Below are 25,087 nucleotides of genomic sequence, written 5' to 3'. Positions count from 1 at the left end.
CGTCCATAACCTGTCCCCTCCCTACATCTCTGAGCTACTTTCCCGATACATCCCCACACCCAATCTCCGATCCTCACAAGACCTCCTTCTCTCCTCTCCTCTTATCGCCTCTTCCCACAATCGACTCCAAGATTTCTCCCGCGCATCCCCCATACTCTGGAACTCGCTACCCCAACATATCAGACTCTCACATACAGTGGAATCCTTCAAAAGAAACCTGAAAATCCACCTCTTCAGACAAGCCTACAACCAGTGACCCTGCTGCCTCTATACCACCATGACCAACTTCACCCGCACCTACTGTGTCCTTCTCCCATACCATGTAGATTGTAAGCCCTCACGGGCAGGGCCCTCTCTCCTTCTGTACCAGTTTGTAACTCGTCTTGTTTATGCTTAGTGCAGTTGTCTGTATTATGTATGTGCACCGCTTATCATATGTACAGCGCTATGGAATGAATGGTGCTTTAATAAATAATAATAATAATTATACAATGACTCCCAGTAGTGGACTCTTCACATATAATCCCCCCAGTAGTGCCCTCTTCACATAAATGCCCCCAGTAGTGCCCTCTTCACATAAATGCCCCCAGTAGTGCCCTCTTCACATATAATGCCCCCAGTAGTGCCCTCTTCACATATAATGCCCCCAGCAGTTCCCTCTTCACATATAATGCCCCCAGTAGTTCCCTCTTCACATAAATGCCCCCAGTAGTGCCCTCTTCACATAAATGCCCCCAGTAGTGCCCTCTTCACATAAATGCCCCCAGTAGTGCCCTCTTCACATAAATGCCCCCAGTAGTGCCCTCTTCACATAAATGCCCCCAGTAGTGCCCTCTTCACATAAATGCCCCCAGTAGTGCCCTCTTCACATAAATGCCCCCAGTAGTGCCCTCTTCACATAAATGCCCCCAGTAGTGCCCTCTTCACATAAATGCCCCCAGTAGTGCCCTCTTCACATAAATGCCCCCAGTAGTGCCCTCTTCACATTATAATGCCCCCCAGTAGTGCCCTCTTCACATATAATCTATCCTCAACTCTGCTGCCCGACTAATCCACCTCTCACTCGGTTACTCCTCTGCCAATCCCTTCACTGGCTCCCCATTGCCCAGCGAATTCACTTCAAAGTACTAACAAATACATACAAGGCCGTCCATAACCTGTCCCCTCCCTACATCTCTGAGCTACTTTCCCGATACACCCCCACACACAATCTCCGATCCTCACAAGACCTCCTTCTCTCCTCTCCTCTTATCGCCTCTTCCCACAATCGACTCCAAGATTTCTCCCGCGCATCCCCCATACTCTGGAACTCGCTACCCCAACATATCAGACTCTCACATACAGTGGAATCCTTCAAAAGAAACCTGAAAATCCACCTCTTCAGACAAGCCTACAACCAGTGACCCTGCTGCCTCTATACCACCATGACCAACTTCACCCGCACCTACTGTGTCCTTCTCCCATACCATGTAGATTGTAAGCCCTCACGGGCAGGGCCCTCTCTCCTTCTGTACCAGTTTGTAACTCGTCTTGTTTATGCTTAGTGCAGTTGTCTGTATTATGTATGTGCACCGCTTATCATATGTACAGCGCTATGGAATGAATGGTGCTTTAATAAATAATAATAATAATTATACAATGACTCCCAGTAGTGGACTCTTCACATATAATCCCCCCAGTAGTGCCCTCTTCACATACAATGCCCCCAGTAGTGCCATCTTCACATATAATGCCCCCCCAGTAGTGCCCTCTTCACATACAATGCCCCCAGTAGTGCCCTCTTCACATATAACCCCCCCAGTAATGCCCTCTTCACATATAATGCCCCCCCAGTATTGCCCTCTTTAAACATTGTTCCTTTAAAAGGAAGGACAACCCCCCTTAATGTAGCCTAAAATCGTGGTATGAACAGAGCCAAGAGGTGATGTACCATAGAAGTAGACCACTTGCCTGCTACTGTGTGCCATCTGATTAGCAGCGCTGAGAGTTGGACCACCACAGTTCCAATATTCACGACCAGGCCGAAGGATAGGCTAGCAATTTTTAAAACCTAGATAACGCCTTTAAAGGGGTATTCTGGTTGTCATAAGTTACTAATTATTAGTGCAGTGGGGGTCGTACCACTGGGACACCCACCAGTCGTGGGAACAGAGACCCCATAGCCCTCGGGGACCCCTGAAATGAACAAAGCAGCAGGTCAGGTATGTGCTCTATGAGAGTTCCTGCAATAGCTGAGCGCTGTACTCTGTCTCCAAAACTCCTGTAGGGATGAGTGCAGCGGATTGGGAAGGCTGAAGGATATCAATTGTTGTGTTTCTCTTGTGCAAATTTAACCCTTTTCAGTGGAATTGTAATATTTGCTGCAAAACGACATCAAATCCACATAAAAAACATACCAAAACTGCAATGAATAGAGAGAGCATTTGTGTGTGGATTTCATGAGGAATTTCTGCACATAAATCTGCACCATGTGGAGGAACCCCAAGACCACCTGCATACATTTCCATGTAGATTTATGTGCGTCTTTGCAGCATATCTGCACCAAAATCCGCATTGTCTAATGGCTAAATTCTTCTCCTCTCTGCCTCCCATACATCTCAATGAGAGGCAGTGCTGAGGATCGCGCAACGGTCAGACCGCAGCAACAAGCCGCTGCTCTGCGAACCTCAGCGCTGCCTCCCATTTTTTATTTATTTTTAAATTAAAGTTGATAAATTTGGCTTAATAGTCTCCCAGGGCTTAATACATTCTCCACCCAATTGTTGTTGGAGTACCACCAACCATTTAATGGGTACAGGGAAATAGGGACTGTCCCCCATCAGCGTATGCTGGAAAAAAATGAGGATCAGGTATGTTGGATTTTAGCATGTCTGATCCTTTATTCTACCAGAGGTTCATGAAACGTGCTCTGTGTGATGGCCAACCATGACTCCTGGGAGGGGACTCAGCATCAGAGTGTTCTATGAGGCCTCATCCACACGACCGTATTTTTTTACCGCATCTGATCCACATTATTTTGTGGATCGAATGAGGATGCATTGATTTCAACGGTGCTGCAGAAGATGCAGAGAGCACACCATGTGCTGTCCACATCCATGTGTCTGTTCTGCGGCCCAGCAAATAAAGATAGAACATGTCCTATACTTGTCCCTTTTGCAGAAAAGGATAGGACATTTCTACACAGGTTTAGAAAAAATGGGGGCATGCTCCGCAAAAAACTGATACGGTCGTGTGCACGAGTTCCGGCCCAGCCATGAGCCTACTGTCCTGTATTCGAGTACTGGACCTTAGACCTGCGGTCGGGCTGGAACTCACAGGATCATAGATCACTCTGACGCAATGAGTCCCCTCACGTGAACCACAGATGGTCCAGGAAATGCCGCCATCACACCACCATGTGAACGCAGCCATAAGCGGTGGTGCTCACTCACAGCACCTATGTGGTGGGAGCCATCGAGAAAAGCTGTCTGCTGAAGAACGCTGCTCGATTAGGGAACCTGCACAAACCTGTTTTTCTGTATAGTGTGAACTGCGGTGACTGGGAGCACTGGAAACTTAACCTCCAGATTAGGGGGCATTCAAACAAAAGTATTTGTTTTATAATCTGCAAAACACGGATAATAGCTATGCAGCATGTCCTGTCCATTGTTGGAAGTGACTATTCTTGTCCGCAAAACGGACAACGGATGCAGACAGCACATCTTTTGCGGCCCCATTAAAATGACCCCCTAGGCCTGATTGCTACAGGAGTGTAAAGTATCATTTTATGGAAGTTTGGACCACTTCCGTTTCTCCTGTTTAGCTCCACGATCAGTAAGTGGTGCGGCTGAGCAATTTTAAAGGGGCTGTCCAGTTGCTGATGTTGACGACTTCTCCTCAGGATCAGTGATGGCCAGTTCGCCGTGTTCGCCAGCGAACACATGCGGGCTGCCATCTTAACTCACAAGTCCGGCGATGCACAGGTAAGCCCTTACCTGTGCCGCGACCCAGTCTGAAACAAATGCGGTCACCGGGAGCAGGCAGTTCCGATAACAGCTGCCAGGGGCCTTCATCGGGCTGTTCTCGGAACTGCCTGCTCCCGGTGACCGCATTTGTTTCACATCGGCACAGGTAAGGGCTTACCTGTGCATTGCCGGACTTGTAAGTTAAGATGGCAGCTCGCATGTGTTCGCTGGCGAACAATGAGAACTGGCCATCACTGCTCAGGGTCATCAATATCAGGTTGGCGGGGAGGAGGGATTGGGGCTCGGTGGGAAGGAGCATTTGTAGTTACACCCCGTCCCATTCACTGCTCGGCGCTACAATGTCGTGAACAGTGAAGAGCAGGAAAGCAGCGTTCTACTCAAACAGCTGATCGGCGGGGGTGTCGGGAGTTGGACCCCATCGATCTGATATTGAGGATAGGTCATCAATATCGGAAACTGGACAAGCTGAGGCCAGAAGAGTCTAAAGCTGCTTCTCTTTCTTTCCTCGCTGACAATCCGGCTTTGGACTTGAGGGAAACCAGCATCTGCCCCCGATTGAGGTCCCTAGAGTTTTCAGGGACCACATGAGGTGTCACATATAATAACTAGCGTTGAGCGAACTTGTGTTTTAAGATTGGCGTCTAAAGTTCGCGTTATGGATTCTAAATTCCGTTATGGTCCGTGGTAGGGGAATCCATAACACGATTCTTCGATAACCCGAACTTTAGACGCTGATCTTAAAACACAAGTTCACTCAACACTAAAAAGAACACTTACGGTAAGTCCTGCCAAGCCCAGATTGGTTGTGCAAGTCTCAGTACTTGGTTCCAAACGTGGCACCTTACATGAAAGTGGCATCTATCTCCGAGGCACATTAACGTCACCGTCATAGTCACGGTCTCCAGGACGGGGGAATACGTGACATCTCGAGGTCAGGAGCTACGACACCTTTCCCCCATTAAGACGTCAACGTTGTCACCAACTTTAGGTGTACTTCTACATTCCCCCAGAGATCCTTCCTGTCCAGCGCCTTCACAACCCTGCACACGCCGCCGCCGCTTCCATTATTTACCTGTGCCCCCAAATCCTGCAGAGGTATTTGCTCTTCCGAAATCTGTGGTGCAGCTCACACCCCAGCCTGTGACTCCCGGGCTGCTCCCCACCCACTTAACACTTCAGCTGCCAAACAGAACAGGAAACTGCCTCATGCAAGAAATCCGAAGCTGAATACAACCTTTGTATAAGAGTGACAGGCCGCGCCTGTGTGCTGCCTGATGGCGCTGTGGAGAGCTGCCATACAATACAACCGCACTATGGTTACACGCGGCAGCGACACGGGGAAAGAACATAAAAAAAATATATATATATACACACCTTATTTATAAAAACTTTTTTTTTTCTGTGTTCATTCTGGGTTATTTTGTGGCCTGTATGTGGAACCATTCACTTAAATGGGACTGCAAAAATAAATATACGGAAATGACGCTCCTGTGTGCATTCCGTGTCAGTTCTGCAAAAAATAGAACGTGTCCTATTTTTGTCTGCATTAGGCTAGGTCTACACGACGACATTTGTTGCGCGACAGATAGGGCGCAACAGTTGTCGCGCGACATTTTGTTGCACCAATGTCGCGCGACAATTTTTATAATGGCAGTCTATGGTGTCGCACTGCAACATGCGACATGTTGCGACTGCGACGCGACAGTCGCAGAAAAATCCATCTTGAATGGATTTTCTGCGACTGTCGCGTCGCAGTCGCAGCATGTCGCATGTTGCAGTGCGACACCATAGACTGCCATTATAAAAATTGTCGTGCGACATTGGTGCAACAAAATGTCGCGCGACAACTGTCGTCGTGTAGACCTAGCCTTAGACCTCATGCACACGACCGTTGTTCTGGTCCGCATCCGAGCCGCAGTTTTCACTTCAATGGGGCCGCAAAAGATGCGGAAAGCACTCCGTGTGCTGTCCGCATCCGTTGCTCCGTTCCGAGGCCCCGCAAAAAAAATATAACATGTCCTATTCTTGTTCGTTTTGCGGACAAGAATAGGCATTTCTACAATGGGCCGCCCGTTCCGCAAATTGTGGGAGGCACACGGGCTGCTTCCATGTTTTGCGGACCACAAAAAAATGGAACGGACGTGTGCATGAGGCCTTATGGTCAAGGATTAGGACTGTTCTATTAGGGGGCGGCAGTTCTGTAAAATGCACACGGCCGGACCTCTAAGGGCGCATTCACATGACTGTAGTGCCTGCGGATCCGAAAAACATGGACACCGGCCATGTGCGTTCCGAAAATGGCCGAAACCATAATAAAAAATGCCTATTCTTGTCCGCGACTTGCTCTATCCTTGCCACAGTGTGCGGTCTACAAAATTGGGCCCTAACAGTAGGGCCATGGTCACACAATGCTTCAAAAGCAGCTTTCAGTTTTCGGTGTGCAGAACGAGCCTGGAAAAAAAAAAGGAAACACCAAAATCATCTCTTGAAACCCCCTCCATATTTTGCAGCTTCAAAATGATGTTGTGGGAACATGGCTTTAGGCCTCTTTCACACGAGCGTGACGGATTAGGTCCAGATGCGTTCAGGAAAACTCGCACCACTTTGCAAGCAAGTTCAGTCAGTTTGGTCTGTGATTGTGTTCAGTTGTTCCATTTTTTTCCACACGGGTGCAATGCGTTTTCACGCACGTGGCTTACAAACATCTCTTAGCAACCATCAGTGAAAAACTCACTGGTTTCCGGATGCAATGTGTTTTTCACGCAGCCCCATTCACTTCTATGGGGCCAGGGCTGCGTGAAAAAACACAGAATATAGAACATGCTGCGATTTTCATGCAAAGCACAAGTGATGCGTGAAAAAGAACGCTCATGTACACAGACCCATTGAAATGAATGGGTCCGAATTCAGGGCGGGTGCAATGCATTCACGTTACGCATCGCACCCACGCGGAAAACTCGCTTGTGTGAAAGAGGCCTTACAAAGCTGATTGCAAGAGAAAGCTACGGTACCTCGTTTTCAGCACGAACGGCTGAAAAAACTGTCAAAATGTGCTTGAAATCGCCCAAATTTATCAAACTGGTGTAAAGTAGAACTGGCTCAGTTGCCCATAGCAACCAATCAGATTTCACCTTTCATTTTCCAAAGGAGCTCTGAAAAATGAAAGGCGGAATCTGATTGGTTGCTATGGGCAACTGAGCCAGTTCTACTTTACACCAGTTATGATATAAAGTTGCTCTAAAAATGAAATGAGAATTTTTTTTTTTACAGCAAAACCATAAAGCAGCAGCTCCCCTTAGACGTGGCGGGAAAATGGCAGCCACGTGTGACCCACCCAGACAGCCCACTGCAGGAAGATTCCCATGAAGGCTACAATAAAGCGCGCTCTTCACTAGACCTAAATTGACAGCCAAGGTATACAGGTTATTACAGCTACAGCTCCCCGGCAGCAAAAGTGTTAACAATTACACCCCGCCTGCTCCTCTAGACTCGTGACTTGCGCCGCTGTCAGTGATTGGCTGCTTTCTGATAACTTCTGATTGGATGCAGCGCTGTCAGTAACGCGGTCAGCTGGTCCGAGCTGTCAGCGTGCCTTAGACGGTGATTGGTTGTCACGTGCTGAGGCTGCAGCAGGTTAGGCTGTCTTGTGTTTGTGTGACGCGCGACACACAGCACATGTATAGAGAGGCCAGGCTGCCATGCTCTGTGTATGATGTCTCGTAGGCCTCCAGGTAACCAGTGCCCGGCAAAAGATGACTCTCCAGTGGTAGGGAAACTACAACTCCCAGCAGATTATAGTTGGTTATTCTGGGAGTTGTGGTTTACAAGTAGCTGGCTGAATAATCATTTGATCATGATGGAGAATACACCCCCGGACCTGATTTCACTATTATGAAGCAGATTTGGTTACCACCTCTGCATCCCAGAGACTCCTGCTCTGTCCCCTCCCACATGCTTTACACTGCAGCACTGCTTGTACACATTGGCTGCCCCCATGATACCACCTGTGTAATAGAAGACCAGTCTGACTACTTTCTCCTTGTATAAGGTGATGGCGCTGCCCACTTCCCGCGTGCTGCTGGGGTTTCAAGATGTAGTGCTAGAAGGCAAGGCTTCGTCCTGGGATGTCAGCAAGATCGGGGGTCTGGCGGTAAGACATGCAAGATTGGGGGTCTGGCGGTAAGACATGCAAGATTGGGGGTCTGGCGGTAAGACATGCAAGATGGGGGGTCTGGCGGTAAGACATGCAAGATCGGGGGTCTGGCGGTAAGACATGCAAGATCGGGGGTCTGGCGGTAAGACATGCAAGATCGGGGGTCTGGCGGTAAGACATGCAAGATCGGGGGTCTGGTGGTAAGACGGGCAAGATCGGGGGTCTGGCGGTAAGACATGCAAGATCGGGGGTCTGGCGGTAAGACATGCAAGATCGGGGGTCTGGTGGTAAGACGGGCAAGATCGGGGGTCTGGCGGTAAGACATGCAAGATCGGGGGTCTGGCGGTAAGACATGCAAGATCGGGGGTCTGGCGGTAAGACATGCAAGATCGGGGGTCTGGCGGTAAGACGGGCAAGATCGGGGGTCTGGCGGTAAGACGGGCAAGATCGGGGGTCTGGCGGTAAGACGGGCAAGATCGGGGGTCTGGCGGTAAGACACGCCGGTGATTTTACTACTAAATATTTAAAGGGACCATGTTCTTAATAGTCTAATCATAGGACAGATTATTTCAGTCACAAATTATAGGAGTTTTCTGGGTGTTTACTATTGATGACCTGTCCTCAGGATGTTTGAGGAGCGTTCAGTGAGTGCAGCGGCTTGTTCCTAGGCCAGTGATGTCATGTTCATGGATCACATGACCTATGTGCAGCTCAGTTCTACTTAAAAGGGTTGTCCGGGTTCAGAGCTGAACATGGACATATCCCCATTCTCACCCAGGCAGCCGCCCTGACTCCAGCATCGGAGCAGTTCACGCTCCGATGCTCTCCTATGCCCTGCGCTAAATCGCACAGGGCAAAGGCATTTTCTGTATTTCGGGTGACAACTGGGCTCTCCATAGAGCTGCCAGGCGGAGGCTTCCACCCAGCAGTGAGCCCGGTGATGTCACCGACACTGATGGGCGGAAGCCTCCGCCTGGCAGTGTGCTTTTGTAAATAAAAGAGCCATTGCCCTGTGCGATCCAGCATCGGAGCTAACATCAGGGGGGCTGCCTGGGTGAAATTATGGGTATGAACCCTGACAACCCCTTTAAGTAAATGGACTGCAATACCAAGCATAGCCACTACACAATGTATGGCGCTGTGATTAAGTGCAACAACCTCTTCAAACAGCTGATCGGTGGGAGTGCCCAGAGTCGGACCCCCACCGATCTGATATTGGTGACCCATCCTGAGGATCGGTCATCAGTAAGGTGGGGTCTCATTTACAGAATGAAGTTCTGATTGGTCCCTTCCCTTGCCTAGTCGCCCCTGTCATCCTACACTCCGGTTGGCTCCAGGACCTCATAACCTTGACAGCGTCTATATATCCGCACTTACCTTGTCTGCCGCCATTCACTGATATTTTCATTTTTTGGACAGGATGAAGTGCCACATGTGAAGCTTTCATTTCCTTCATGTCCTCTATGTTCCTCAGTCCTCTGCCATGTTATCCAGGTGTACTGCCCCCTGGAGGGGTCCCGATACCATCGCATTATCCACGTGTTTGCATGCAGTACAAAGTCATGTTGGGGTAAACGTCATAGGTAAAGATCTCTCTAAGGCCTCATGTTTACGGCCGTTGTTGGCCTGTGCCTGTACGGCGGCCTGCAAATAGCGGGACCGCAATATACGGGCACCGTCCGTTTGTGCACCGGACCCATTCACTTGAAGGGGTCTGCAGTTCTGAACGGAGGCACAGAACCCCATGGAAGTACTACAGAGTGCATGCACTCCTCTTTTGGCTGTGCGTATTGCAGACCCCATTCAAGTGAATGGGTCCGCGTCCGCAGACGGTGGGCACATGGTCGGTGTCCATGCATTGCGGTCCGCACTGGAGGCCACTAGGGCTTGGTAGCGCAGAGTAAGTGGATTATCATTTGTTTCTTTTGAAGACTTGGGTCCATGTAAAGGGGGTGATGGCATATTGCTAGGATATGTCATCACTTTCTAATGAGTGGGGGTCCAGCCTCCTGACGATAAGGCATCTTCTAAGCTTTCCATGCACAGTGGTGCTTCTGGCCGCCCGGCTGTGCAGGGAATGTAGCTGTGTGGCTAGGGCGGAAAAGCCATGAAGGGGATTCAGAGCTAAATCAGGATTGGTGGGGGTTCCAGAGGCCTCCCCTACTGATCATGCTGTATATAGATGGCATATCCTAGTGTTGGGAATCAAACTGTATGAGCCACTTCAAGAGGGCCCCTAGTGAGTACAGTGAGTGACCTCATCAGAACAGCACCCCATGAGGGACCGCACAAAACTGCACCTACTGCTAGGTGGCTTTACATATTGTCTACTTTTATTTTTCCGTTATCCAGCAATTTGTAGTCGCAGCTCCGTTCGCAGACTATAGGCTGCTGTAAATTCCTCCTGCATTCTGCGTTACTTTATGTCCATTCTATGGCACTGCTGGATCTGTATTGGAGCGTCACTTTTATGGCATGGTCCAGAATTTTCTACAGCTTTGAATGTGATCCACTCGGTTGTGTGCCGTAGGCAGGACTTTAGGTGGTGGTGTATGAGGTATTGCCCAGATATGTGCCCACTTCCTAGGTTTGTAGTGGTATGACATGGACATGTATCACTAGTGAATCCAGATTGGTTGCAGCTCTTGCACTTTTTGGAATCTGCTCATACCCACTTTTTATTTATTTATTTATTTTTTTACGTTTGTCAGTGTCATCTGTATTGTATTTTTTGTCTGTTTTGCAGCTGGGTGGCATTACGATCACAGTGCCTCGAGACCCGTAACCCACAGGTCACACAAGAGGTGCCGAAGCAGGTAGATTAACAGATCTCCATGTATACGTGTTATGTCTTTCACACAAGTGGATCCTGTTTTCACAACGAGCCCAATGTCTTGGTACAGGAAGAAAAGATGGCAGCTACAGACTGGTGTGAAGATGCCAATGATTGGGGGTTTGATGAAGATGAACCAGAAGTCGCACCCGTCCAGTCACATGCCTCTAGTTGCCCGGCCGCTCCTGTGCCCACAGACTGGACGTCACAGCTCCAGAACCTGTCACTTACGGACACATCAGAGACTGTACAGTCTAGTGACTCTGCCTTCAGATCTTATTATATAGCAGTTGCAGAGGAGGAGGATTGTGCCTGGGACGTGGATCTGGACCATGCACATCGTCTCCTTAAGGATTATGAGAAACGAGAAGCGTCAGTAATGGACCTGGACCTGCAAAGGTGAGAGAAAACGCAGGACGCTGCATGTCTGAGCCACAATACACTGATAGGACAGGGCACTGCAAGCAGTTCTTTGCTCTTAGTGTCCTAGACCCAAAGTGTCACCTGTGTGGTTCTCAGAGATCAGCGCAGCAGCTGCCATGACCACCCAGGAACCTGTTTAACCAGTGACGCCTGGCAGCTCATGACAGCCACTGTCTGGGACCTGAGTGACCTCCCATAATACACCTACAGACCCCCCCTGGTGAGAATCTAGCAGGTAGGGTGGGGTCCTGCATTTTGGGCAAACCTTTCAGGTGATTGTAAATAACTGTTGATTTTAAAGCGATCCTCCGATTCAAGGAAAAAATAATAATCATGTTAAACTTAGTCTGTCACCAAAATTGGCTTTTATACACTGCTTACATAGCACTGTAGCATAACTATAGCCAATAGTTAAGTCAATTGGTACCTTTGGCCTTTGTTTTGATGTGCACCAGGGCCAAAAACGCAGTTTTATTCATGTGTAACTGAGGGGCTGTGAGTGCCCAGGGGCGGCGTTTGGGCTGTGAGTGCCCAGGGGCGGCGTTTGGGCTGTGAGTGCCCAGGGGCGGCGTTTGGGCTGCGAGTGCCCAGGGGCGGCGTTTGGGCTGCGAGTGCCCAGGGGCGGCGTTTGGGCTGCGAGTGCCCAGGGGCGGCGTTTGGGCTGCGAGTGCCCAGGGGCGGCGTTTGGGCTGCGAGTGCCCAGGGGCGGCGTTTGGGCTGCGAGTGCCCAGGGGCGGCGTTTGGGCTGCGAGTGCCCAGGGGCGGCGTTTGGGCTGCGAGTGCCCAGGGGCGGCGTTTGGGCTGCGAGTGCCCAGGGGCGGCGTTTGGGCTGCGAGTGCCCAGGCCGCTCTCCCTTCTTCTCACATCACTCCTCCCCAGCCTGTTGCTTGACCTGCCCTGTAAGCCTCTTGCGTCATCAAATGTACTGGCCAAGATCCCGCCGGCGCATGCGCACTTCATGGAATGATGCCGCTGGATCACAGTGCTCAGGGACTTGCTTTACAAAAGGTGTATAGAAAACCTCTGTGGGAGCAATAATAGTGGAAATATTGGCTATCACCCAGCTTTCCCGGGAACAGATATAACAGTCACTACTGAATAGAATGGGCAACTAGACAAAAGATGAAAACTCAATGACTTGTTTATTGGTCTTTTTATGTTGTTACAGTAATGTATGGAAATGTTCTGTAGTGGCCCTGGCTATTTCTATACGCTTTATACATTTTAAAGGCTACAGGCACCTTTTGGGGGCATTTTATTTTTTTTAATTTAATTTTTTATTTTTTTTATTAGCATTTTACTCATTTTGGGCTAAAAATCACATTTTGAATTGTCTTTTATTAGCAGTTTCTGAAATACAAGGGTTAAAAATCAGTCAGTTTGCAAGCTGTCACAGTCTGTTTTCTTTGCACCATAAACATTCATTATTAATTCTTGTCAAACTGATAGGAATATCGCTTAAATAAGTGTTTGGAGGTCAAGAGATCAGAGATGAGAGCAACACATGAGCCATCAGTTGATGGAATTCAAAGAAGGCAGACTGTGACAGCAAACAGACAGATTTTTAACCCTTGTATCTCAGAAGCAGCTGAAGATGTTTCATAAAGACTAACTGAAAAATGATTTGAGCCCAAAATGAGTACAGTCATAAAAAATGCCCCTAGGTGTCCATAGCCTTCAAGATAAATCTTGTTCTTCCACAGCTGTGATGGGAAAGGAGAGGCGGAAAAATATGAAAAGTGCGACCTACAAAATCGAGACCTTGTGTTTCACAAGTTTATGAAGAAGATCTCCCCGTGCCGTCAGCAAATCCTTAGGTTGGTAAACACCTACCTGCATGGAAACCTCACTCAACTGTCCCTTATAAATTTTGGGATTTCTTATTTGTATGTAAGTAAAGCTTAAAGGGTTTCTACCACCAGATTTGGTCCTATTTAGCTGACTGACACTAGCGATGTGCTAGTGTCAGCAGTCCATAACAGTGTTCTTACTTATCATCTGTCTGCTGCCGTTCACCTTAAAAACGTACTTTTATAGATATGCTAATGAGCTCCTAGGTGCTATGTGGGCGTCATTAGCACCTAGAGGGCTCCGTCCACTAACCATTTCAGCCGCCCATCGCGTCCCTCCAGCCCGCCCCGCTCCTGTTGATTGACTTGAAACTTCTCAGTATCACCCAATTCCTGCGCTTCTGTAGTGAGTGAATGCCGCGCTCCTGGTGCCGGCTTCCTCACTGTAACGTAGTTGGCGCAGTGAGGAAGCCGGCGCCGGGAGAATACAGAAGCGCATGGCGCAGGCGCGGGAATTGGTATGAGATACTGAGAAGTTTCAAGTCAATCAACAGGAGCGGGGCGGGCTGGAGGGACGCGATGGGCGGCTGAAATGGTTAGTGGACGGAGCCCTCTAGGTGCTAATGACGCCCACATAGCACCTAGGGGCTTATTAGCATATCTATAAAAGTACGTTTTTAAGGTGAACGGCAGCAGACAGATGATAAGTAAGAACACTGTTATGGACTGCTGACACTAGCACATCGCTAGTGTCAGTCAGCTAAATAGGACCAAATCTGGTGGTAGAAACCCTTTAAAGGGGCTTTCTGGAATCAGGATATTGATGGACTATGCTAAGGACAGGCCATCGGTTTGATGGGAGTCCAACTCTAGGCATCCATGACGGGGCTGCAACGCTTATGCAGTCTCTGCAGTCTTTTTATTGTTTATATTGATAAGTCTAGTAGGAATAATAAAGGAACAGCATACGAATAGATGCTCCAGAATTGTTATGACATAGTGGATGCAAGTACTGTGTTTTTTTTCAGCAGACCTCAGCTCAGACCCCCAATGCTAATCACACCTCAGCTCACAGGCCCCCAATGCTAATTAGACCTCGGCTCAGGCCCCCGATGCTAATCGGACCTCGGCTCAGGCCCCCGATGCTAATCGGACCTCGGCTCAGGCCCCCGATGCTAATCGGACCTCGGCTCAGGCCCCCGATGCTAATCGGACCTCGGCTCAGGCCCCCGATGCTAATCGGACCTCGGCTCAGGCCCCCGATGCTAATCGGACCTCGGCTCAGGCCCCCGATGCTAATCGGACCTCGGCTCAGGCCCCCGATGCTAATCGGACCTCGGCTCAGGCCCCCGATGCTAATCGGACCTCGGCTCAGGCCCCCGATGCTAATCGGACCTCGGCTCAGGCCCCCAATCAGGCCCCTTTATGTGGGTAGAACAGGGGTCAGCAACCTTTGGCACTCCAGCAATTGTGAAACTACAATTCCCAGCATGCTCCATTCATTTCTATGAGATGTCTGAGAAGAGTAGAGGAAGTATGCATGCTGGGACTTGTAGTTTCACAACAGCTGGAGTGCCGGAGGTTGCCTACCCTGGGGTAGAGTATAGGGCCAGTTACCCTGTGCAAACTCCAATAACTGGCCAGTGTAAATGTGCTGCCAGTCACTGATGAGCAAAGCTGGTTTTCCAGATGACAGATGGCTCTTTCATGTGGCACCAGAAACCCTTGTTTGTCAGCAGCACGTTGTGTACAGGGATGTGATGCTGACAATGACACTGTATAGGGAGAAACGATCACAGTAGTGATTGTTCATCCCCACCGAGCAGCAATCATAGCTGCTTGTAAATGTAAGTAACAAGTGGGCAACGTTCAAGAATTGATGTTCCTCATCCCAATCACAAGGGCTCTATCTGTACTTCGGTGCCTGGCCATGCTGTGTGTCCCTAAAGGGAATCTGTCACATGGTTTGAGCATATTAAAGTGTTACTACTGCCATGTACGATAAAATACCTTATTTCTTGCTGTAGTCTTCATTTTTTGTTTCATGGTTTAATTAGCGATTAAAATCCACTTTTTCTGTTATGCAAATGAGTGTCCCAGGTGCCCAGAGGGGCGTTATTGTCCTTCTCTGGAGCCCAGTAACTCCCCGTACAGTGCCCAGCCTGCCTTCCTTTAGAGCCCAAGCACGCCTCTTCCAGCATAAGTAACTGCCCGCACCCGAACTCTTCGCCTCCGCCGCCCCCTCCGCTATGTCATTATTTGGATGTAACTACACCCACAGATTCCTTGCGTCCGCTCGGTGAAATCTCACGCAGGCGCAGTACCGCGGACTGCCTGTGCGATGTAGAAGCTCCTGAGGGCAATAGCTTTAAATTTGTCACTGGGCTTGGCGCATGCCCAGTGACGCATTTGAAGCTGTTGCCTCCAGGAGCGTCTATATCGCGCAGGCAGTCCGCGGTACTGCGCCTGCGTGAGATTTCACTGAGCGGACGCAAGGAATCTGTGGGCGTAGTTGCATCCCAAAAAAAAATCACATAGCGGAGGGCGGCGGCGGAGGCGAAGAGTTCGGGTGCGGGCAGTTACTTATGCTGGAAGAGGCGTGCTTGGGCTCTAAAGGAAGGCGGGCTGGGCACTGTACGGGGAGTTACTGGGCGCCAGAGAAGGACAATAACGCCCATCTGGGCACCTTGGACACTCATTTGCATAACAGAAAAAGTGGATTTTATCGCTAATGAAACCACGAAACAAAAAATGAAGACTACAGCAAGAAATAAGGTATTTTATCGTACATGGCAGTAGTAACACTTTAATATGCTCAAACCAGGTGACAGATTCCCTTTAAGGGCTAGCAATGCTACAGTATTTCGGATTGCTCGCTGCTCTCCAGCTATTAGTCCATACATGTTGTGTGTATCTGACTGGGTCTATGAATGTCCTAAATGTCCCAAACAAACCATCAATAACCCACCCCTGGCCGCGTCAAGGCTTTCAGGATCTAAATTGTGCCAAGTGTGAGCTGCACCTACATTTATGTTTTAATGAACTTTCAATGGGTTTTTACAGAGTTAATGAGGTTGTCTCACCTCAGACATTGGTGGCATATCGCTAGAATATGCCACCAGTGTCAGATAGGTTCGGGTCCCACCTCTGAGACCTGCACTTCTCTCCAGAACGGGCCCCCGAAAGTGAAGGAGAACGCACTGCGCATGCGCAGCGTTCCCTTTATTCATTTCTAAGGGAGTTCCAAAAATAGCCGAAAGAGCGTACTGTGCAAGAACCGCTCCATTCACCTCAGAAGTATTTTCGAAACGCCCATAGAAATGAATAGAGGGTGGCCGCACATTGCAACTGCCCTCTGTTCACTTTGGGGGTCCCGTTGTAGAGACCCGCACCTATCTGACATTGGTGGCATATTCTAGCGATATGCCATCAATGTCTGAGGGGAGACAACCCCTTTAAAAAAGAACTGTGTAAAAATAAAAAAAAGCTTGATTGTTCATTACAATTTATTCAGTGTAAACGCCGATCCTGAAAGCCTTGACGCGGCCGGGGGTGGGTTATTGATGGTTTGATTTGTCGCAGAATCATTGTCTATAAAGACAGGGCATTCATAGACCCAGATAGATATACACGCCATGTGTGGACTAATAGCTGGAGAGCAGTAAGATATGCCACCATTGTATCAGATGAGAAAACCCCTTTAAGGGGGAACCTGTCATCAACGTTATGTTGACCTCACTGATGGCAGTATAAAATAGTGACAGAAATGCTGATGTCAGCGGGGTGTCACTCAGGAGCTAAAAGTAAGTGGTTGCTGAGAACCTGCATCATAATCATTGCAGCCAAGGCCTGGAAAAGAGTCAAATCTACCTGAGAAGAGTCCTGGTTATTCCTAATCTCCTGCTCTCCGGCCCATCTGCTGATGATTGGCAGTTCTCTCCTAGAGAGAAAGGGAGAAAACTAGGTAGAAGCCGGTCAGTCATCAGCAGGTGAATAACCAGGACTCTTCTCAGGAGGCCGGGACTCTCTCTTCCAGGCCCAGTCTGCAAGGATTGTGATGTTGGTTCTCGGCAACCACTTACTTATAAATGACAGACCGCTGAAATCAACTCGCCTGTCTCTACTTTATACCGCCGTTAGTATGGGCAGCATAAAGGTGATGACCGGTTCCCTTTAACTGTGCTAACCTCCACAGATACTCCTGGAATGGAAACCCCTTATACATGAGCCCCCCAGATATGGCATCGCAGCCTCCCCCCTGCACACGCTGCGGAGCACAGAGGGTATATGAGTTCCAGGTGATGCCAGCTCTTGTCGCCATGTTGCAAGGATCAAAAGCGGGTAAGCAATGTTGCTAAAAGCTTGCAGTTGGTATCCGCTTCTAGGTGAGACACCTGACACCTGATGCCTATCTATCTTATATCCTGAATACAGATATGTTGGTGGAGTTCGGGACAGTTCTCATTTTCACCTGCGAGAGGAGCTGCTGGGAGGACGAGGACAAGATCCCAGTACAGGAATTCTGCGTCGTACAGGAAGACCCGGACCAGAGATACTTTCATTAGCTGAACTGGACATTCTGCATATTTATCCCTCTACATTATATGACCATTGATATTGCAGTAAAATGAGAACCCTGATTCAAGACATCTGCCGGCAGGGCACCAAACAGCAGCATTAAAGGGGTATTCCGGTTCTAACAAGTTATCCCCTATCCACAGGAAATGAGAACTATCAGATCGGTGGGGGTACGCTCAGCTCTCGTCAGTGCTCCCTTAGAAATGAATGGAGCGATGGCACCGTTTTCCAGCCATCTTCTCTGTCCATTTCAAGGTACGAGACCCCTGTTCTCCCAGCAGATAGGGGACAACTTGTTATAACAAGACTACCAATAAAGTCCTTCTGTTTTTTCTCAGTTTCCTGCTTGGATTGTACAGTATAAGGCTCTATTCACACGTCCGCAAATGGGTCCGCATCCGTTCCGCACCCATTCGTTTTCTATGGTGACGGAATGGATGCGGACAGCACACAGTGTGCTGTCTGCATCCGCATTTGCGGAGCGCGGCCCCGAACTTCGGGTCCGCAGCTCCGCAAAAGATAGAACATGTCCTATTGGCATTTCGATAGGGGTGCCGGTTGGGTGTGTTGCAGATCCACAACACACCACGGACGTGTGAATGGAGCGTAAATGGAACGAGTTGTGTACGCTCAGTATAAGCACTGCCGAGACGTGAGACCAGTGTCTCACGTCTTATATACCGTAGGCGCTTTTACAGACAAAAATAAATAAATCCTGGTCCAACCGTGGGTCAGATCTAGACCTGGTGTTTTGCCACTTTTCTATACCCGGACAAAAGTCTATACCCGGAAGTGATGTAGCTGCACCGGAAGTCACGCAGACGCATTGGAATCAGCTGGAGGAGGGTGTGTGCGCGCTGCGCAAGCGCATTCTGCTAAAGTATGTTAATCTGGCAGAACGCCCCTGCATTTTCCCAGCCCTCCATTTCTTTACTATCCATCACTTCCGGGTATAGAGTTTTGTCCGGGTATAGAAAAGTGGCAGAACACTGGTATTACCAGTCACAGAAATGTCTTCATGTGGCCATAAATTTGTGAAGAACAATGGAATACAATTACGGGGTCATTTATTAAGCTGGTGGTGGATCTGCTGAAGTTATGTAGAGGCGCCGGCCTCTACGTAACTTAACCATATCCACGCCAGTCTAAATCTGCACCAGCTTCCTTGCTGCCGTAGATTTAGAACATTTTCTATGCCTTAAAGGATAGCAGTTGTATTTTTAATTTTTTGGCGAGTATTGGATTGTGGTGTTTAATATCTCCTTGTGGCCCTATTTCAACTTTTCACTGTGTATTCGATTACCCCTTAATTCCACAGTTTTGTTCCCTGTACTGCCTGCTTTTACCTGTGCTTAAAATCAGGTTGCTAGGCAGGTCCGTCTATGTGTTGAAGGACGGAGGACGCAGAAGCAGGCTGCGTGCTGGGTCAGATTACAGACAGCCAGGGACTAAGTAAATGATTAAAGCCAGGTCCTCCCCAGCAGCTGATAAGTGTCTGGGCTGTGTGCACTTCTCCCTGTCCCTGCGGTATTCTCGTAGTTCGAAGTTATCCTCTATCCACAGTGGTACGACCCCTCACGAGAACCGGGGCCTCGCACCCCCTGAACCCCCTCTGAAATGAGCGGAATGGCAGGTTGCACATGTGCGGCCACTCCATTCATTTCTATGGGAGTTCCAGAGACTACCCCACTATCTCCTGAATTCCCATAGAAATAAATGGAGCAGTAGGGTGCCTGCCTGACTGGCCACTACGCTCATTTTAGGGGGTATGGGGCCCCGGTTCTCCTCATTGGTGGAACCACTAGGACCGCTACTTATCTAATAGCCACAGGATAGGGGATAACTTCTAACAAGCGGAATACCCCTTTAAGTTGTCCTTTTCTATGACCATCTTATCATCCAGAACAGGGAAGCTCAACCTGCGGCCCTCCAGCTGTTGCAAAACTACAACTCCCAGCATTCCCTAATAGTTGTAGGCTATCCAGGCATGTTGGGAGTTGTAGGGCCGCAGGTTGAGCATGCCTGTTCCAGAATGTTTCGATCAGATCATATAGGTTCCATTCACATGGTGGAATTTTAGTACAGATTCCATTGCCCAAATTCCACCTGCCACTGTTTGCAAGGGGAGCCAGCTCTGCCATTCTCACGGCTTAAAGCTGCGTCCGCTGAAAAAAAATGCCGTCCCTTATTGGGGCGGTGTCCAGACAGCTGCTGCTGGCAAGTCCCTGGCACTCAAGGTCAGAAACCGCGGTGGCTTTTGGGAGAGAGCCCCATTAGTCACTTGACAAGAGGTGCGCTACAATTCCAGTGCATCGATGAGAGGATCACCGTGGAAAAGATTCCGTTTCTGAAGAACGTGGGGATCCCAGTCACCAAACCCCCAGAGGTTGCACATTGAGCCAAGGCGTGTTAAAGGGGGATATCTGAGACTAGGAAAAAGGAGTCAGAAACAGCGCCACTCCTGTCTATAGGCAGTGTTCAGTACTGCAATTCAGGCCCATGAGAAACAAATTACTTTATTTTAATTTTTATTCCAAGGCAAGATGGACCCTGTAAGGTTAACAGGATCTCTAATGTCAGAAAGTAATGTTTGCTCTGGGTCGGTGAATATTCGTGATGTACAGTAGATATTGCAGATGGAATACGGCCAAAAGGAAGGTCAATGGCAGGTTAACGATTCATTCCTGAAGGAGGAAGGTGTCCAGATACTTCTGACTCAAGATAAACAATAGTAAAATATGTCAAAGTTGAGTCTAAAGCCAGACACACAGAGCTGGCAGCATGTGTCAGTGAGAGGTCCTATTCTGACCTCCGCTCCTCTGACAGGATCACACAGCATTATAATGGTCTGTAACGCTGTGTTATCGGAGTTCTGAAATACACTGACATGATGCTGTCAGTATAATTCTGTAGCAGTAAGGTCATGCAGAGACGCACAGGCATTATAAATCATTAGAAAGCTGTGCACTTCTGCGAAACAAGCTCACACATGGAGCAGGACACGCTCATCTGAAAGAGGCCTTCGGGTAATGGCACACGAGCGTGTCCAGATTAAGGACCGGATGCGTTGTGGCAACCCACGCGAGTAGGTACCCAATTGCAGTCAGTTTTGACAGCGATTTGCGTTCCGTTGTTCAGTTTTTATCACGCGGGTGCAATGTGTTTTGCACGCACGTGATAAAAAACTGACTCTGGTACCCAGACCTGAACTTCTTCCCTGAAGTTTAGGTTTGGGTTCAAGGTTGTGTAGATTGTATTATTTCCCCTTATAAGGGAAAATAATAGCATTCTAAATACAGAATGCATAGTACAATAGGGCTGGAGGGGTTAAAAAAAACCAAAAACATTTTTAACTCACCTTAAAGGGACACTGACAGGCCCAAAAAGCATATTTAGGGGTATATATGACAGTATAGGTCTTATAAAGGGTATTAGAATCATCTAAGTATCCCCCCTGTCCGCCTCATAAATACAGTAATCTGAAGTTTTATAACCTGCTTTCCTGGCGTTCAATCTGCCCAAGGGGCGGTGTTTCATCTCAACTTGCGCCCAGCCAGCCTCGCCACAACTGCCGTTTGAAGCGCCGCCCAGCTCACCAATATTCACTGAGCTGGGCGGCTACTCTGAAGCGCTGTACTAGTGTCCCCGGCCATCTTCAGCGCATGTGCCCGGCACCCTCACTGGCCGGGATCGCATCGCGCGTCTGCTTTATGCGCATGCGCCCGGCACCCTCACTGGCCTGGATCGCGTTGCGCGTCTGCTTTATGCGCATGCGCCGGGCACAGCAGCGCCCCGCATGCGCATAAAGCAGCGGCGCGATGCGATCCCGGCCAGTGAGGGTGCCGGGCGCATGCGCTGAAGATGGCCGGGGACACTAGTACAGCGCTTCAGAGTAGCCGCCCAGCTCAGTGAATATTGATGAGCTGGGCGGCGCTTCAAACGGCAGTTGTGGCGAGGCTGGCTGGGCGCAAGTTGATATGAAGCACCGCCCCTTGGGCAGATTGAACGCCAGGAAAGCAGGTTATAAAACTTCAGATTACTGTATTTATGAGGCGGACAGGGGGGATACTTAGATGATTCTAATACCCTTTATAAGACCTATACTGTCATATATACCCCTAAATATGCTTTTTGGGCCTGTCAGTGTCCCTTTAATCCACTTGTTCGCGCAGCCCGGCTTCTCTTCTGTCTTCTTCTTTGAGGAATAGGACCTTTGATGACGTCACTGCGCTTATCACATGATCTTTTACCATGGTGATGGATCATGTGACGGACCATGTGATAAGCGCAGTGACGTCATCAAAGGTCCTATTCCTCAAAGAAGAAGACAGAAGAGATGCCGGCTGTGCAAACAAGTGGATTAAGGTGAGTTAAAAAAAAAATGTAACCCCTCCAGCCCTATTGTACTATGCATTTTGTTTTAAGAATGCTCTTATTTTCCCTTATAACCATGTTATAAGGGAAAATAATAAAGATTGGGTCCCCATCCCGATCGCCTCCTAGCAACCGTGCGTGAAAATCGCACCACATCCGCACTTGCTTGCGGATGCTTGCGATTTTCACGCAGCCCCATTCACTTCTATGGGGCCTGCGTTGCGTGAAAAACGCACAAAATAGAGCATGCTGTGATTTTCACGTAACGCAAAAGTGATGCGTGAAAATCACAGCTCATGTGCACAGCCCCATAAAAATGAACGGGTCCGGATTCAGTGCGGGTGCAATGTGTTCACCTCACGCATTGCACCTGCACGGAAATCTCGCCCGTGTGAAAGAGGCCTTAGGGTAATGGCACACGGGTTTCAAAACAGAAAATCTGCAGTTTTTCACGCTGATTTTTGTGTTTCTGCACCAAAAACCGCATGTGTTAGGGCTCATGCACACGAACGTGTGCTGGCCATGCCTGTGCTGCGGACTGAAAATTGCGGTCCGCAATGCATGGGCAACAACTGTGTGCGCCGTCTGTAGACACAGACCCATTCACTTGAATAGGGTCCGCATCCGATGGTCTGCACCGCAAAAAAGTAGTGCACGCGTGCGGAGGCACAGACAGAAAATCCGTGGGGTTCTGATCAGTGCCTCTGTTCCAAACTGCACCGCATCTTCCAGATTGCGGACCCATTCAATTGAATGGGCCGACATCCGTGATACGGTGCGCACACGGTATGTGCAAATAGCGGGTCCGCTATACAGGCAGGGCCAGTACACGTTCGTGTGCATGAGCCCTTACTTGCAGTTTTTGATGCGGATTTCACATAGATTTTCTGCAGCTCTCACCTTTGCATGGAAAAGTGTGAAATCCTCAAAAAAAAAAAATCGCACAAACAATTGACAAGCTGTGGATTTAAAAAAAATGCGGCGCGTCAATCTCCACACTGAAGATAAAAAGCAAAGTAAATGAGATTTGTCTAACGCTGGTCACTGTGCTGGTACAGTATTAGGCCTCATGCACACAACAGTTGTTTTTTTTTGCGTCCACCCAAAAAACGGATGCAGCATCAGTTTTTTTTTTTGAGGATCCATTTTTTCCCACAGATCCCTTGTAATAAATGCCTATCCTTGTCCGCAAATGTGAAAAAAGTAGGACATGCACTATTTTTTTTGCTGAAGGGAAACACGGACAGCGGACGCGGAACACAAACGGATGAACTATCAGCATTTTTTTGCTGACCCATTGAAATGAATGGGTCCCTATCCTATCCGCAAAAAAAAAACAGAACGGAGGCCGAGAAAAACGACTGTTGTGTGCATGAGGCCTTATGCTGTGGTTTTTCTGCATGAACATTTGCACCGGGTGACTGCGGACGGTGCAGATCTTGCGTAGTACAGTACCAGCAAAGTGTGTGCGATTATACAAATCCCATGGACACATTGCATATTTTTTACGTGCAGAAATGACTTGCCGTACTTTGCAGCATGTCAATTGTTAGTGCGATTTCACACCTTCTGTAGAGGGGTTATTAACATAAAGAGAAAATCCACAGTAAAAACTGCGATAGTGTGGATTTATCACTAAAATCCATACAAAAAAACGTACCGAAACCTTGATAAATAGTGCGTTTTTAATGCGGTTTTGGTGTGGATTTACTGCATACAAATCGACACCATAAGGGCTCATGCACACGACTGCATGTATTTTACTGTCCGCAAAACACAGATCTGCTAAAAATACGCATAACATCCTTTGTGATGTTATGTTGCATCCGTTTTTTTCCCGGATCCATTGTAACAATGCCTGTCCTTGTCCGCGAAACAGACAAGAATAGGACATGTTCTACATTTTTGCGGAACAGACTTGTGGACATTTGGAAACGGAATACACACGGAGCCATTTCCTTTTTTTTGGCGGACCCATTGAAGTGAATGGTTCCGCATATGGGCTGCAAAAAAAATGGAACAGACATGGGAAGAAAATACAGTTGTGTGCATGAGTCCTAAGTGTGGCTGTACATGGTGCAGATTTGTGTGCAGAAAATCAGCAAAAAAGCACATAAATCTCCTCAATTTATCAAGTTTTTTCGTGTGGATTGGCGTTTGTTACCAACCGCAAGGATTGGCACTAACAAATATTAAATAATAAAAAAAAAACATTTTTAAATCCCTACAGCAGGTCAATTTCGGCACAGAAGAAAAAAAAGCTAAGGCCTCTTTCACACGGGCGTCATGTTTTTGGGCCAGAGAAGATGCGGGTGCGTCGCAGGAAAATACGCAATTTTTCCACGCGAGTGCAAAACATTGTAATGTGTTTTGCACGCGCGGAAGAAAAATTGGCATGTTTGGTACCCAGACCCGAACCCGGACTTCTTCACAGAAGTTCGGGTTTGGGTTAGGTGTTGTGTAGATTGTATTATTTTCCCTTATAAAATGGTTATAAGGGTAAGTAATATCATTCCTAATACAGAATGCAAAGTACAATAGGGCTGGAGGGGTTAAAAAAAATATTTAAAAAATTTAACTTACCTTAAGCCACTTGTTCGCGCAGCCCGGCTTCTCTTCTGTCTTCTTTGAGGAATAGGACCTTTGATGACGTCACTGTGCTCATCACATGGTCCATCACATGATCTTTTTTTTACCATGTTGATGGGTCATGTGACGGACCATGCGATGAGCGCAGTGACATCACCACAGGTCCTTTTCCTGTGCACAGCAAAGATGAAGACAGAAGAGAAGCCAGGCTGCGCAAACAAGTGGATTAAGGTGAGTTAAATTATTTTAATTTTTTTTTTTAACCCTTCCAGCCCTATTTTACTATGCATTCATTATTAAGAATGCTATTATTTTCCCTTATAACCATGTTTTAAGGGAAAATAATAATGACTGGGTCCCCATCCCGATCGTCTCCTAGCAA

The 25,087-nt window shown here is 48.3% G+C and overlaps 2 protein-coding genes across 4 annotated transcripts in view; one reads left to right on the top strand and one right to left on the bottom strand.

Moving 5' to 3' along the window:
* The window catches only part of TRADD (TNFRSF1A associated via death domain), a 47,481-nt gene extending 42,347 nt beyond the window's left edge, over window positions 1–5,134 (bottom strand). The window contains exons 1-2 of one of the 3 annotated variants that reach the window (XM_044269898.1): window positions 5,038–5,121; window positions 1,951–2,175 (exon numbers count right to left, since the gene is read on the bottom strand). The gene's annotated coding sequence lies outside the window, so the exon portion shown is untranslated. The other 2 variants (XM_044269896.1, XM_044269897.1) reach the window with 2 other exon arrangements.
* Window positions 5,135–7,563: 2,429 nt separating this feature from the next.
* Window positions 7,564–18,064, top strand: PDCD2L (programmed cell death 2 like). Its single transcript, XM_044270261.1, has 8 exons — window positions 7,564–7,696; window positions 8,014–8,115; window positions 9,538–9,701; window positions 10,865–10,934; window positions 11,022–11,350; window positions 13,078–13,191; window positions 17,360–17,505; window positions 17,599–18,064. Exons 2-8 carry the CDS (start codon window positions 8,017–8,019, stop codon window positions 17,727–17,729), a joined length of 1,053 nt encoding a protein of 350 aa, XP_044126196.1. The 5' UTR covers window positions 7,564–7,696; window positions 8,014–8,016; the 3' UTR covers window positions 17,730–18,064.
* The last annotated feature ends 7,023 nt before the right edge of the window (window positions 18,065–25,087 follow it).

The sequence above is a fragment of the Bufo gargarizans genome, chromosome 10, assembly GCF_014858855.1.
Source record: "Bufo gargarizans isolate SCDJY-AF-19 chromosome 10, ASM1485885v1, whole genome shotgun sequence".
Taxonomy (NCBI): Eukaryota; Metazoa; Chordata; class Amphibia; order Anura; family Bufonidae; genus Bufo; species Bufo gargarizans.
The sequence above is the reverse complement of the archived record's forward strand: the minus strand, read 5'-3'. Positions and strand labels throughout refer to the sequence as shown.

Coding starts and splice junctions, on each gene's coding strand:
- PDCD2L (XM_044270261.1), top strand. CDS start 8,017: ATGGCGCTGCCCACTTCCCGCGTGCTGCTGGGGTTTCAAGATGTAGTG. Junction 8,116..9,537: donor GCAAGATCGGGGGTCTGGCG/GTAAGACATGCA, acceptor TTTTTTGGACAG/GATGAAGTGCCACATGTGAA. Junction 17,506..17,598: donor GTTGCAAGGATCAAAAGCGG/GTAAGCAATGTT, acceptor TCCTGAATACAG/ATATGTTGGTGGAGTTCGGG.